Source organism: Melanotaenia boesemani, chromosome 1, assembly GCF_017639745.1.
Source record: "Melanotaenia boesemani isolate fMelBoe1 chromosome 1, fMelBoe1.pri, whole genome shotgun sequence".
In the NCBI taxonomy this organism is placed as follows: domain Eukaryota; kingdom Metazoa; phylum Chordata; class Actinopteri; order Atheriniformes; family Melanotaeniidae; genus Melanotaenia; species Melanotaenia boesemani.
In genome coordinates this window covers 22,390,772-22,406,627 of record NC_055682.1, presented here as the reverse complement: position 1 = coordinate 22,406,627, position 15,856 = coordinate 22,390,772, and the positions used below count along the sequence as shown (strand labels likewise).

General features: G+C 39.6%; 1 protein-coding gene across 2 annotated transcripts; it reads left to right on the top strand.

The window, feature by feature from the left end:
* The first annotated feature begins 1,640 nt into the window (after window positions 1–1,640).
* On the top strand, window positions 1,641–15,530 carry LOC121638794 (rho family-interacting cell polarization regulator 1-like). Of its 2 annotated transcripts, none has more exons than XM_041983795.1 (17): window positions 1,641–1,775; window positions 4,232–4,313; window positions 4,441–4,574; window positions 4,704–4,782; window positions 4,868–4,891; window positions 5,008–5,061; window positions 5,322–5,471; window positions 5,586–5,649; window positions 5,740–5,783; window positions 5,883–6,008; window positions 9,423–9,571; window positions 9,675–9,783; window positions 11,576–12,172; window positions 12,259–12,476; window positions 13,884–13,974; window positions 14,073–14,166; window positions 14,254–15,530. In XM_041983795.1, the coding sequence occupies exons 3-17, from the start codon at window positions 4,483–4,485 to the stop codon at window positions 14,322–14,324; spliced, it is 1,962 nt and encodes a 653-aa protein (XP_041839729.1). In that variant the 5' UTR covers window positions 1,641–1,775; window positions 4,232–4,313; window positions 4,441–4,482; the 3' UTR covers window positions 14,325–15,530. The 2 variants fall into 2 exon arrangements, with proteins under 2 accessions (XP_041839729.1, XP_041839720.1); XM_041983786.1 differs by having other exon boundaries at window positions 13,881–13,974.
* The last annotated feature ends 326 nt before the right edge of the window (window positions 15,531–15,856 follow it).

Here is a 15,856-nt window from a genome sequence, read left to right as displayed (position 1 = left end):
TGACATCATCATCACAGCCAATTGAGATCTTCTCTCTGTTCTCATCTTTCTTGATCTGAGTGATATTATATCTCACACTGTCCTCCTCAATAGATTATCTTGTATTGGCATCACTCGCAGCCCACTCATTTGGTTTAAATCATACTTTTCTGGCCACACTCAGTTCATGCAGCTCAAGTCTGTATTTTCCCAACCCTATCCTCTCACTGCAGGTGTCCTCCAGGGCTATGTCCTTGTCAATATCTTCTGGAAACACAGTGTTAATTTTCACTGCTACGTGGATGACTCCTGGTCACCTCCTTCCTTGACTACTGTAACTCCCTTCTATTTAGTCTACCTCAAATATCACTCCATAAACTTCAACTGGTCTAGAATTCTGCTGCCTGCATAATCACTAAAACCCATCCTCTTACCACATCACCCCTGTCCTGCACCAGCATCACTGGCTCCCCATTAATTCCTGAAATCCTTTTCAAAATTATTCTTTTTACTTTTAAGGCCATCCATCATCTCACTCCTCCATACTTGTCCACCTTCGTCCACATAGCTATCCTCTCTCATTCCCTCAGATCTTCTCTCTTACCCTAGCCTTGTTACTATGGGGAGCAGGGCTTTTAGCTGCTCTGCTCTCTTCTTCCCGATGCCCATAACGTTGACTCCCTCCCTCTCTTTAAATCTCACTTCAAAACTCACCTGTTCAACTTTGCCTCCAACCCTTCTTCAGTTCATCTGTCTGATTGTTATATTTCTACTGCTTTTAAACTCTTTTATTTTACTCTGTTATTTTGTATTGCACTTAGATGGCTTCATTTTGCTTCTGTTTTTGTATCTGTTTACTTTGATTTGTTTATATGAATTCTAAAGAGAACTTGGGTTCCTTGAAAGGCACCTTAAATAAAACGTATTATTATTAATAAACATTTTTGTTAATTTAAATCAACAGACAGTTCAAAAACAAAGAACAAAAGCAAAGTTCTAGTGATTGTGGCTTGGGCAGCTAACAGCTGTGAAAGCACCATCAATGATGAAAAGAACATAAACATTGCATTAAAAACTGTTGGACAGTTGGAAGTGTTGAAAAGAGAAAGATGTCCTCAGTCTGTCTGCGCTTCTGTCTGAAAACCAAGAATTTTTTTTTTTATCATTTCATACTTACTGGATCCTAATTTAATTTCTATCTTAAAGTTAATATGTTCTTAGTATTTCTTACAATTGTGACTTGTATTGTTGGTATGAGATCTAGGGGGTTATTAATATGTAGGAGTAAGTACTAAATCCAAAAAACCAGGACATAAGTCTTAGTTATGAGATTTTTAAAAATGCATTCGACCTCACTATCATAATCCCTACACGTCAAGCCATAGTCACGTTGGCTATATTGAAATGAATATTTCTGTAAGTCATAATAATTTAATGAAACATCACAATTTTGAGAGGTTACTTCATAATTTGATTTAATCATATTTTATCACCCCATTTTGTGGCAGAAATAGTTACATTGTCCAATGTTAAATGTTTGATTTAATTCAGGTTCACATGATTATGACCATACCAGGTAAAAATTTAGGTTAATTCTTGAACTTTTATACTGAAACCAGTCGACCGGAAGTTGCTGCGCGTGACTGCAGCTAGATTGATTGTGGACACAAAAACTGCGAAATCAAGGAGAAGGACAGCGCCCAGAATAACTGTAAACCTCTGTAAACTGCGTTCAGCATCTCGTTGGGAATGGGACCCAGGTTATATCCTCTGGGTTGTTGGACATTAAAACAGAGGTAGGAGACAGCTCTTTTTCTATCGCCAAGGTCACAACAAGAGCCCTGACAAATTTTCTCTTCATGGGCATGAGCCCGTCCGACGTGAAGTTGCTTAGCTGTGATGTTGTCGAAATAATATCCGCTAGGCAGAGGGCTCCGGTTGGCCATATTCCTCTTTTTCCAGCGAGTTTTGGTTGTTTCTTGTCATTTGTTGGTTTGATATTTTAGGGGGAACGGGCGCTGCGGACCCTTGTGTGAACGGGAGTTGACTTTTTTGTGGCCTGTGATGAGCTCTGGTGGCTGCTGGGGTGGGATATGAACGGAATACAAAATCTGGCACGACGGCGTCTCACAAGTTTGCGGGTTGAACTCCATCCTTTGCTTGTTAGTGCAAGTAAAGAGCACTGCTGTGGAGTGTGAAGGTGTTTATCCGCCTGAGTGGCCTGCTGCCGCCGGGTTAGGCTAATCCAGTAATCTGGAATAGAGGTGGCTGCATTTTATTGTAATACCACTTCCCCTTATCCACCTCCTCCTCCTCCTCCTCCTCCTCTCCCTCCACCACAAACAGTCAAAAAGTGTGGTTGAACATCTTTGTCAATGGTTTGATATGCAGACATGGCTATTCAATATTCCTTAAATTCAAGTGGGAATTACAGGGAAACAAATCCATTAAAATCTGTCCAAATATCAGTTATTAATCTTATGTCGTGAAGTAAATGCAAACATTTACTACTTTCATTTTCCACATTCCTGGTATTTTTTACCCATTTCCATCAAAATACATTGATCACTTTGGAATTACTTGTTCAGATGAAATATCTAAAGACTAGAAAATTCTTGAAAAACATATTGAAAATGTATTTATAAATTAAATTATTTGGCAAGAAGAAAAAGCTATTGATTCCCTGTTGACAATTTTTCTGTCTCCTTTTCTGTTTATTCATCATTTGAGATGGATAACTTATGAAGTAAACAATGTATTGATTAAAATGCTTCTTATGCAAATGGCGTTCATTTGTCATATTTTCCCATAATTATCATGACATCATGAAACATTAAGAAAGCAATAAATGAAATTAAAAACTGAGATTGTTGTGAGATCCATTGACCAGCTGAACTCAGTGCTTGTTCATGCACCGAGTGCATTAAAGCTTCTTTTTTTTTTTCTTTTTTTTTTTAACAAACTCCAGTCTTGTGAGGTGTTGATAACAGTGTACTCTTTGTTCATGCTGCTCTGTGAAAAGGATTTCTCCAGCTAATGCCTTCTAATGTAAGGAACAGGATGAAAGCATATCTAACATAGGGGAAACTGGGTTATTAGCTCTCATAATTATCAATATAAATAACAGCTGCTGAGGACATGTATGGGCTGTATAGCTCTCTGCATGGATGTGGAGTGTGTGAGATGTGGGTATTACTTTTGTGTGTTTCATGTGCGTTATCGTGATGACTTTGCACTTTCACAGCAGAGTCTGAACCCTGCTCCATGTTTGGCAGAAGGTGGTTGTTGGTCGGGTGCTTTATCCATAAAAGCTCTCATGGTATGGCACCTTCTCTTTGCTTTGTTTTAACCTTGAGGAGCTCCACTTAATCCTTGTCGGGGGGGAAAAGAGATTAGTGGTTTAACCAGACCCCTGAAACACCCCGAGTCCATGTCCTCACTGTGTGGCAGGAGACCACAGAGGCACAGCAGGGTGTGAGCAGATTAATGCCATATCAGCAGTGTTGTTTTTAATACAGCTTTGATCATGTAAAATCATAATTTGCATGTTTTCCATTTTAGCAAGTCCAACAGGTGGAGCACTTATTCTCATCTGTTACAGTATTATGAAGCAAATTTCTTGACAATGAAGAGCAGATGCCAGTTGCTGCATCCTGTATGCGCTGTGAGTTTGGCTCCTGCTTGACAGATTTAGTTTGGTTTAAGTCTGTAATCTCTGTTGTGAGTGGATTATTAGCTCACACACGACCCTCTCTTATTGCAGTTTCTCCTGACTGCAGCATCACTCAGATCTGCACATTGAAAAGAAAAGACGCAAATCTTTTTTACACCCTCGCACTCGCTGGAGGGATGGTTTTATATTCACGAGCCAAACTTCAGTGTAGAATTTCCTGTGTAGAGTCAGCCATGAGACTTCCTGTACTCTGGTGCTGGATGTGGAGGAGTGGGGAGGTGGGGTGGAGGCAGGAAAAGAAGGGGAAGAGAAGCATAAGCAGACTGTACTCCCTAATGTTGACAGTGGTGGCCACTGTGGTTACTGCTAGCATGTTCCTCCATCTCAGACTTTCAACAAAGCAGTCTGGACACACTGAGGAAGTGAAAGAGTGTTTTTCTATTTTTTCCCCCCCGTTGCCATCTCTGTGATCATCAAAATTTTTGATGATCACAGAGTAACAGAGGTTGTGTTAGGCCTAGAGATGTATGAGAAGAGGAACATTTTTGTCTCAAATATCTCCCTTTTGTGTAATTACAGGACATGTCCTTCAGTTTGTTAATGCCACAGAGCTACACACAACTCTCCAAGCATGCAGTGATAGTATCTCCCCACTCAGCAGGTGAGCAACACCCCATCTGACTCTTTGTTGTCTTGTTTCCTTGATGTCCATTTTAATAGAAATAATCACTAAAGCCATATCAGAGATGATAAAGCTCCCTCACTCTCTTCCTCTCTTTCTCCCTCAGTCCTGTTTGATCCAAGAAAAACGTGCCTTGTAAGGAAGCAGGATGTTCACAGGCTCCACCAAACTGCCACCCACTAAAACCCCCCAGCCCGAGCGGCTAGATGAAGTGTACGCCGCCTTGCGCAGAGGCTTACAGTGAGTAAACAAACCTCAGGCTCTGTTTGCACTGATTCCAGTGGATGGCTGCCAGGTGGAATATCACTAAGCATGCAGCTGCTCATTAGACTGTAGAATAAAGAAGTGAAGATGTGGTTTTGTTGTCAGGTCGTACCTGCAGGTCCACCAGCTGGAGCTGGACAGTCTGGGTCAGCAGATCAGAGAAAACAAGAGAAACGGTCGTCTGGTGAGAGCTTGGCTAGTCAAGCCAGTCATACCAGTACTGACTTCATGTTTTGTGATGCTAAATGTTATTCTCTTTTTCTCTGCAGGGGTCTTTGTATGAGTTGGATAAGGTGAGTTTAATCCACATGTGTTGTGTGTTAATGTCTGAAAAGATAAACTTTATAAAAAGTATAATAGACCATTTTTTCTAAGTATAATTAATGTTTTCTTTTTGTTGTTGTTGTAGCAAGTGAAAGCCATCGAGAGGTTCATGCGTCGCTTGGAGTTTCACCTCAGCAAAGTGTGTATATAACCCAATACATTATTGAGTTAACAAATTAATAAAAAAAAAACTTAAAATTAAAAATTGCATTGTTGTTATTATAAAAATGTAAAAACATGTTACTTTGCTTTACAAGCGTGTCATTGTGTTGTGTTTGAAATTATGCTTTAGTTTATAAAAAAAAGTCTGTCAGAAAGCAGTAAACACAATTCATTTTATGGAAATTTTCCTTTATCATTCATTACATCCATGTGTTGAAACCCTTGTTATGTTTCCAGGTCGAGGAATTGTATGACGCTTACTGTATACAGCGGCGACTGCGTGATGGAGCAAGCAAGATGGTGGCAGCATTTAACTCCGCCACTGGCAGCAAGGAGGCCCGAGAGAGCCTGAGTGAGGCCAACAAGGGTTACAGGGAATGTACGGAGGTATGTAACTGACCTGAGGTCAGATTGTCTCTGCTAGATTTTTTTTTATGTATTAATGTATTTATTTTTGGGAACGACACACTGTTTAAACCTGATGCTTTTTTTTCTCTGTAGCACATGTGCTCTCTTGAGAGTGAGTTAGAAAGCCAGATGGGTGAATTTCATGTCAAGATGAAGGGTGAGTCACTCTTCTCACTTATGTGACTTCCTATTTGCAACTCTGTTTTTAGTCCAGTTCTCATTTTTCTGATCATCTTCGACATTTCAGGCCTTGCTGGATTTGCGCGACTGTGTGCTGGTGACCAATATGAGGTTAGACACACACACAAGCACATACAGAACACTCCTTCCTTTTTACCCTTTGAGTATCTGTCTCTGAATTATCTCCTCGACTATTTTTGTCTCTCTTAGGTCCTAATGCGCTATGGGCGGCAGCGCTGGAGGCTACGAGGCCGTGTGGAAGTCAGCAACAAGCAGATATGGGACAGTGAGGAGTATATTTTCTTGCCCCTCGTTGCAGACCTGTTGTCAATCAAGGTAATGAAACAAATTTTCATCCTTAATAAAAGCAAATGTGACATTTTAAACGTATTTATTTATGACTTCCACTACATATAATCTGTAGCATTTTCTTCTCCAGTGACAAAAAACAGAAGGCTTGTGAGTACAGTATTTCAAGTTTCCTGGAAAACATTTAAAAATGACTAATGTCTCATTCTGTGCTTCGGGGCATCGATTAATTTTTCATTCCCGCAAGTTTTAGATGTTTCTCTGCACCAACACATCTGATTCACATGAAAATCTCCTCAGCAGCTTGTCCTCAAGTTCTGCACAACCCTTGTCATGATTCATTAATTAACCAAGCTAAAGCAGACAAATATCTCAAACCTGCAGGGCTGTGGGCCTTGAGGACCAGAGTTAGGGAACACTGCAAGTCTAGATGCAGCTGATAGTGTCGTTAGCAGATGGCTGATAGTTGAAGAACCTAGAAGAGGAGGGGAGGAGCAGGAAGGTTGCATGAAAGAGAATTGATAGGAAGAGTGACAGAAGTTACGTTATTTATGAGGAACATGAGCTGACAGGCTCAGAAAAAGCTGATAAAAACATTATTAGATGACAGCAGTAATGTAGAAAAGCTGAAGACAGATTCATTTTGACAGCATGGTAAAGTGGAGGTATCAAACAGGATAGACATGGAGATATATTCCATAATCAAAGCAGTGCATTGAAAGAATGTAAGGAAAGAGATTTTCCTTAAAGTCACTCTCAGACCTGCAGCGCTTTCCATTTATCTGGTGGTGGCTGAACATTTTGGTTTCATGTGTGAGTTACCCACTGTGGTGTTGGCGTAGATTCTTTGTCTTCCAGGGGCCTCATTTATAAAGCTGGTGTAGGTAATTAGAGTCAGCTTTTGGGATTTATAAAAACCAAACTTGGCAGGAGAATGTTCCTACCTTCACTCTGACCCTCCTGTTAGCACAAAATCTGGATAAACAGGAAACTGCGACACCAACGGTACAAAATAAAGTCAAGGAAACGATGTGAAATGTGAGACTTTTCTGCACAATCAAATATTACCTTTCACACCACATGTTAGATATTAAAACTGTTTGCAAAAATGAATAAAGAGGCACATTCGATATTAATACTCCTAAGAGTGCACGCTCATAAAAAACAAACAAAAAAAAAAACCCAAAAAAAAACAAACAGGATTTGCAAGAGAAAGGAAGACGATATTAATAAGAACCTCAACCACTAAAATAAGTTCTGTCACTGTAAAACAAAACGTACGTTATAAAATGCATTCACGCTAAATAATGTGGACAGTCTGCTGCCAACATGTACCAGTCAGTAAAAGAAAATGTGAAAAGTAGCTTTGGTCATTCATTCTAAGACCCAGCAGAGCGGGACGTAGACTGGAGGCTGGAGGTCTAGAAGTGATGCAACGCTAATAAAACACACCAGATTTCCTTTTATTTATTTATTCTTACACAATGCTTTTTTATTGTTGTCCTAATTTCTGTCCAGTCTCTATTTTTACTGTAACTTCTTGGCCACCATGTTAATATTGGTGATTGTGTCCCTCCTCACCTGCAGGACGTCCTCTGAGTGTATATATTATTTAATACTAAATAAACTGGTACTGATCTCAGATGTATCTGTACATATTTTATCAATCAAAACAAATTACCGGCATCAGTGCTGTCATTTAGCAGACCCTTTTCTCCAAAGCGACTCCCCCCTGTGGGATTTGAACTTTGGTCTCCCACATGGGACCAACTGAGACATCCAGCCGCACCATCCAACACATCTGGTGTGTCTTCCCTCTGACACGGTGTTGACGGCATCTGCCACTTGCTGCCCTCCTCTGACTTTCTGACCCTAGTGATGACCACGCTGTGCCCACTAAATAAAACCTTTTCTAGCTTTTCAACGTGGTCCATCAGGATCTCAGTCTCACATTCTGAAAAAATCCTCTTCTTCCCCTCCTGAACCATCATGGAAATGATATGATGAATATTTATTTTAGGCGCTCCCTGACCTTTTATAGCCACCATAAGGGCGGGGCAAGGCGCTCCCTCATATGCACCAACTTTAGAGTTGATTCTGATTTATAAACAGACGTAGGATGTGCGTGTGCACACTTTTATAAATCTGAAAGTTTTTATGTGCCACATTTCCCTTTTTCCCTACGTACGCCACCTGTAGTCTGCTTTGCCACGCACAGTTTTATAAAAGAGGAAACTGGTCATGACAATCCTATAAAGTTGAATAAAAGCAACTGAACTTATTCTTCTTGGTTCACAAAGATGTTTCACCATCTTGTCCAACATTCTCCTTCAGTTCAGAACTTTTAGTTTTTGATGAGAGAGGAAACGCCTTCAAGAAGCAAGAAAAGGAAATCCAACTGACTTTCAGCACAACAAAATGTGAACTGCTACAGTCACAATAATAGTCCAACACACTGCGGCAGCAGTAAAATAATTTGGCATGTGGTCAGTTGTTGACACACAAATCACGTCAACAAATAAATAACAGCACTGTTCAAAGCTTCTGTGTTTATCGTCAATAATTAGGTGCACCATATTTTTTCTACAGCTACGCTGTTTGAGTCAGTGCAGTTAAACCTTACAATTTCCTGTAACGACAGTTCAATTAGCTTAAACATGAAACAGAGGCAGCTTTAGCTGATTTTGTTCACCACTAATTTAACCCAACTACAACATACTTGCCATGCAAATATGACATGTTGCTGTGAGGAGATTGACTGTCTAAAAACTTGTGTATCTCAAATTATGTGCCATTCAGTCACATTCATGTGCTTCGTGCTTCCTTCTGACACTCAATACAGTAACCAGTGTGTAAATACCTGAAATCCATTGTTTTAAATATCAATGAAGTCATTAATGTTTCGTATCACATGTCTGTCAAGGGCTTTATTGGGCTTCATGGAGCTTCATTAATTCTGATAATCAGAGAGCCTGGGCCTTTTGGAAGGTCTTGCACTTTTTCTTCTGTTTTTATGGGAATCCTGTCAAATGCAGTATCACTGCCAGCAGTTTTGCAGGACATTGAAAAATAAAAGTGAGTTTTATTTCATTTGAAGATAAAAGCTTTAGAAATTATGGAAATGTTAACTTCATTTGGGCACTGGTGGTAGTTTCTAGCAATGCATACTATAATGCAGGAGCAGCAGATTGTCATGCTTTGTAGTGAGAGAATACATCACCCTGCGCAGCTTTGTAGCTCACAGCTGATAGATGACAGGAATATTCTGTATCAGCTGTGATTGCGCAAGAAAATATTTGGCATTTAAATAAGACATCTTCAACCACATCCTGATCATGCACACCCAGAAACTTGCTCTAAACTGCATCTGGGGTTGAAGGCTTCAGATAATCATCGCTCTTATTGAATAGTCTCTGAGGTCTGCTTGTTTTGGTTGTCAAGGTGACGGAGCTGAAGAGCCTGGCCAATCACGTGGTGGTGGGCAGTGTGTCCTGTGAAATGCTCGATCTGTTCTGCCCGCTCCCTCAGACGCTTGCCGTGGATATCAACGACCTGGGGACGGTGAAGCTAAACTTGGAGGTTACCTGGAGGTGCGTACACCTGCAGCACCTTACACACCTCTTTCTGCCTCAGCTGCTTTGTGTTTGTGATTATAAAAGCTCACTATTTGTCCTGTTTTTTTACTTTTTTAAGTCCATTCGATAAGGATGACCAGACATCATCCTCCAGTACAGTTTCCAAACGGCTGCTGTCCAATCAGAGCCCTCCTGACACGCCATCTATGCGCGAGCAGGTTTTCTATGTAAGTCACATTAAAATACATTTATCCTCAGTGTTTTCCATTTAAATTAAGTAAGTAAACTTCTAGTGCATGATTTGTATTATGCATTGAATAAATCAATACTACAAAGTACTTTTTAAATTTTTTTACCTCTCATGTGTACAGCTGCAATTTTGTGATTTATGCTACTGATGGCTATTATTACTGTCATCCCACCGGCTTGTTCTGTTTCAGCTGCTCCCCAACTGCTTTGTGTGTAGCGGTAGTACTGACATGTGTGAGGACATTCACAGAGGGTTGTGTGTTAGGACATGTGGTTGTGGTAGTGGGATGTCTCATGTGAGGAGAATGAATGGCAGCAGCAGTTTGTACGAACCCAGCTGTGATCCTTGTAGCTGTTTAATAGTTGTTGAGTAGCCCTCCAATATGTCCCTCCTCTTCCTCATCTCGATGAAGAGCGTGCCTCGCAGCGGGCCCAGGCAGAGCCGCTCGCTGGTTGGGGCTTTCTCTCGTGTCACGACGGACAGGGTCGCATCCTTACGTTGGGAGTTCAGCCATGCTTCAGTGCGCTTTATTTCATCACAGCCGGTGTGTTGGGATGTAGCTGTAGCTGTAGATTAGCTGGCAGTAGTCCAGTTAGGGCTGCACAATATACATAACGTGTATTATCAGATTATTGACATGCACACAATCAGTACTGTAAAGTTAACCACAATATAACAGACGTTTTAAATTAAATAGGACAAGTATAGTTGTATTAATGGGGTTGCATTCCAATTAGAGGGAATTCTGCTTTTGTGTATGTTTTACAACAACACAAGTGGAGAAGTGGAAGGAATCCCTCATTAATACACCTGAGATTAGCACCATATATTGAAATATTTGATTAAACAATTATAGCATCACTAATACAGCATGTTTTCCAAATATTGTGCAGACCTAAGCGCAGTCGTAGTGAAATATTTATTTATTAAAAGTAATCGACACATGGCACCAGCTTTGATCTGAAATGTAATGAAACTGAACAAGTTCTTCAAGTTTATTTCAAATCAAGTCACACTGATCACAACTTTTATAAAGCTGATTATTATTTTGTCACCTAATTGTTTTTTGTTCATAAAACACATAGAATGAAAAAGGGCATTGTTTCTAGCATATTGTTTAGTTTGGCCCTTTTAAAGTCCTGCTCTACTGTTTGGTAGAGCAAAAATCTTCATTTTCATTTTACTGTAATAATAAATGTTATTAAAAACTGTGTAAATAAACCTGGTTGAGCCATCTCTACCACTCGGTATGAGTACGTGATGCCACAGGTTAGTGTTAATTATCCCATTTCTGTTTCAAATTTGAAAAATTTCACTATGGTCCCTATATTATTAACTTTTATCTCAACTATGTGTTTATAAAAAACATCAATTCTTATTATTCTTGTCAAAAAAGATAAGGAAAATTCAAAGAAATGTTTATCTCTTGCTTTTTCCTTAGTGTAAACTTTACAGGGTTAAAATCTGATTACTGTAAAATAATTCATATCAGCTCCTTCGTGGCAAATTATTTATGTTGGCTGTTCAGCACATATTTTAACCAAATCAAGTGAAACACCAAAAATTTTAAAACCTTTTGAAAATACGTACTAGTTTAATGTCAACCTGATCTTAGCTTCAGCTTGTGATACACTGTTAAAGGACCTTTTGGATTAATTTATTGCTGAATCTTACCTGCTGAATTTGGCTTTTCTTGTATGTTACAACTAAGATGTTCACACAGCATCCTCCTGTTTGATGAAAATGATAATTTTTTTCCTCCCCTCCAGTCCCTTCTGAAGCGTCAGGGAGAAATGGAGAATGGGACAGTCTGGTCCAACTCTTCTGAATCTTCAGACGACTCCTCCAGTCCAGCGCTGGCTCATCACACTCAGAGGCTGACAGCCTCCAACATGCTGCAAACCACTCTGACCAATCAGCTCTCACTTGCACCACACAAGTCCAGCGCATCGACCCCATCACTGTCATCCAACCAAGAGGAGGACGAGACAGAAGGAGGGGATGTTTTCCCTCAGACGGACGCAATGCCAAACGGCCACCTGCAGACTTCCTGCTGTCTCAGTGTTGCCGGAGAGAGTACCTCAGACTATGTTACCACTGACAGGGCATCTGTCCAATCAGAGGAACTCTCAAAAACACCAGAGTTGAGTTGCTCCTGCCAAAAAGAATCTCCTGTACCTCAAGTGTCATTGGTGGAGAAGGCTGAGCTAAAGGATGATCCATGTGAGGACTTGCTGGCACAGACTAAAGAGACTGAAACAGAACTAGAGGATGGCACCACTGAAACTTCAGAGGGAGGCGAGGTTGAACAAAGAGAACCACATCAGTCCATTCATGAGTTAAAACAACCAGAGGACACTCCAACAGTGAGCAGAAAAAAAATCAGCAGGTTTTTCTGGGAAGTCTTATGTGTTGACTTTTTTGTTTAACTCTAGCATCTCTCTCCCCTCAGGCTCCTTTTCCTACTTCTGCTAGTTTCACTCAGGAAGTCGAGACTGCCCTTGAAAGCTTCGACTTTCTCAACTACTCTGATCTCGATGAGGAAGATGAACAGCAGCAGGAAGACAAAGGAGCAAAAGAAGAGCATGATGGGGAATGTGAAGAGGACCAAAATAAACCAGAAGAGAAACTAGAAGAGGAGACTATGGAGAACTTGTACTCTGGAGGAAGGTCAGTGGGGAAACAAAAGAACAGAAATGTTTGTTACTCTGGTAGTTTGTATTCCAAATATTTCCATGATGGGTTGCTCCTGCTATAATACCATAGTCATAGTGATCAGTCATGTGATTAATCTAAACTGAACCCCTGAATCTGAAATTTTTCCTCTTAGCTTTACTGTGAGTGCAGAAGGAATTAAAAACACTATTTACGCCACAACAAATAAAGACAGTCATCTATGAGCTGGCCGATAAACGTTTAGCTGCTGATGTTGTAGATATTTTTCTCAACAGCTGATAGAAATAAGAAATAACCTACTTTCAAAAGTATGCCATGAATGAGGGATTTAGCCCTTTTCTGACAGTATCAGCATGTTATTGGTATTTGCCAGTCAATACAGATTTTAAAAAGGCTTAAAAATTAAATCAACTCTAACATGCAGGTAAATCTTTTTTCCTGGCTGTGGCAGTGCTGCAACAAAAAAACTATATTATCATAAATACAATGGCCCCTTGTTAATCTCGGGAGTTACGTTCTAAAAATAACCCGCGATAGGCGAAACCCGCGAAGTAGTCAGCTTTATTTTTTACAATTATAGATATTTTAAGGCTGTAAAACCCATCACTACATACTTTATACACTTTTCTCAGACAGGCATTAACATTTTCACACTATTCTCTCTTGTTTAAACACCCTCAAAGTTCAAACCTTCACAGAAAAATAAGTCCAGTATTATAGAAGCAGAAGACAATGTGCTGTTAAAAAAAAAAAAAAAAGCATGCAAAATTGCACAAAAAAATCACGAAACTGCGAGGCCGCGAAAGGTGAACCACGTTGTAGCAAGGGACCACTGTATAGCACGTTTTAAATGTAGCTTAAAGCTGTTTATTTCTCCAGGTAGTTATGAAAATTTGACCATCACAATAAATAGATTATATTTATTCCTCTACAAAAATACTCAATATCATCTATGTTTAGGCAATAGCAGCCTGTCAGAATATTTGGCTTAAGAAAACTGAGTTTTATTTAGTTTAGATCTAAATGTGTGAAACACTGTTGCTGCTTTAACACCTCAGTAGACCTTCTTAGTAAGTTGAAAATATGTTAAAAATCCTTCATATGTTTAACTCAGGATTGTTGTGAGGCTGATGTAAAGGCTTTTTTCTGACTCTGGTGTTCATTACGCTGTATGACGTCAATCTATCGTCAGTTTTGGCTGGTTGTTGATGTGTTTGGAGTTGAAAACCCAGAGTTTGCACGTGCTGAATCGGGGAAAATGCATACACATCTGATGAAAACATGGAGGCTTGAACATTTGACCAGTTACCTCTGTGTGGAGAAAATTGTGGTGTCAATGAAGGAGTAGCATCAAGATAATACAAGCATTAATGTTTTCTCATCAATATGTGCTGTCAGCAGTGATGCAGAGGAGGCAGATGGTCTGGAAATTCTCATGGAAGCTCCAGAAGGATTTAGGAACTCAGATGAAGATCGTTTTTCTGAATCACAGGTAAACCGACTCCTGTCAAAGCTGTTGTGTTACTTTGTTTTAATGTTACAAAAAAACAGTGGTTAAAATGTTTTTTTTTTTTGTTTTTGTTTTTAAAGGAGTCGAACATGGATGATGTGCTGGATTTGGGTCAGGTGGAAATTCCCAACGAGAAAGAGGAGCACAGTGAGGAAAAGGGAGATGAACCACATGGTGAGAGGAGTGTGTCAGTAAACAGAGGACATAGTCGTTTGTGTGACTGCAGGTGTAAAAAGTTTAACTTTGTTTTTAACCTTTCAGGAGAGGAGACCTCACATGATCAGCCAGAGCGTCCCTCCACTCCCAGTCAACTGGCCACTGCTGTCTTCTAATGACTCAGTGGAGCCACAGCTAATTAATTTGTTCCTCTCTGACAAACCGGTGCCATCTCTCTCACACTGCAGGCTTGGAGGCCTTGAGGATGTTCCACTTCTCAGACAAACAAGCTCTTCCATCACAGTGGAGTTTGTGCTTATTTTTGCCTTGTTTACCAAGAATGATAAACCTGGAGGTTACTGCACCACTAGCCAGACTGAAACACACACACACACACACCTCACTCCAACAGTAATCATTCTTTTGACACACTCCATTATTTTGCCTGGGTTAAAGTGGGACACCACTAATGTTTACAATTTCATAAACTGCTTCTGTGTGAAAATTCATTGTCCAAAAAGATTTAAGGAACAGATAAACGCGGCCTTATTTCTGCATAATTATTTTAAAACTATTTTTTAAGTCCAGTCTTTTATTTTTCAGTCTACAGAGAAACACTCATTTACCAAGTTGCATTCGGTTTTCATAAAGAAACAGTATTTGTGGTTAAACAAACCTACCAAGGTTGTGATTTCAGTGTTAAATCAGTGTACAGCCCAAAGCTCTTTCATTGTCAGACGAAAGACTTTATGAGCATGTGATGTTTGTCTGAAGACAAGAAGTTATTTTCAAACTGGGAATGTACCCTGAAAACAAAGAGGATCTTTTCTTTTAAGTTCCTTTTCATTTCAAACTGTGTCAGTGCCTGTGCTGAATGGACACATTATAGAAGAAGTTGATATAAATTCTCAAAGAATAGGATTTCAGAGCTCATTTTTGGTCTGCTTTTTACAAACATGAAAACCATCCGCAGTGTGGATCTATATTTAAACCTGCATGTGTCACCGCCTCATGCTGCCAGCATGTCTGATCAGTTTAAAGTGTGAAAGCTAGGCTCTGCTCCAACGAAGCCACCCACCCGATCTGTAACTGTGTCAGAAAGCTGCCTCACGGGGGCGCTGTTGTCTTTCATTTTGCTTTTACATAGTGCTTAAACGGCCTCGTCATTCAGAAAGTGCCTCAAGTGACAGAGATGTTAAAGTTTTAATTGCCATGGCAGGAGAGATCCGGCAGATGATAGTGTTTTATTTTCTGAATCACTTTAAGAGTGTGCACAATAAGAGATATTTACTGTTTCATATTAAGAATTGTATATGTCTTGAAATGTTAAAATGTTTATGTTCAGAAATGTTTAAACTTTATAAAGGTTTCTTTAAAATTAACATCACTGTGTGTTGAATGAATTATCAAACAGAACAAGAGTGAACCAACTTTTAATGCAGAATGAAGTTATTTAAACCTAATATGTTAAATTAGCATGAATGAATGCTGTGTGAGTGGTTCGGCTACATTTTGGATTTAAAAACACAAAGAATACTAAGACACTGCTTAAAATGAAAAACTTTTCATCATAGTCCACGTCTTTGTATTGGACAAGCTTCAACAGTAGTAAACATAAAAAGCAACAGCACAGGTAACAATGCTCTTTCCTTATACACAAAAATATGAAATTACAAGTGACCAGAAAAAAATACACACGTAAAAAAAA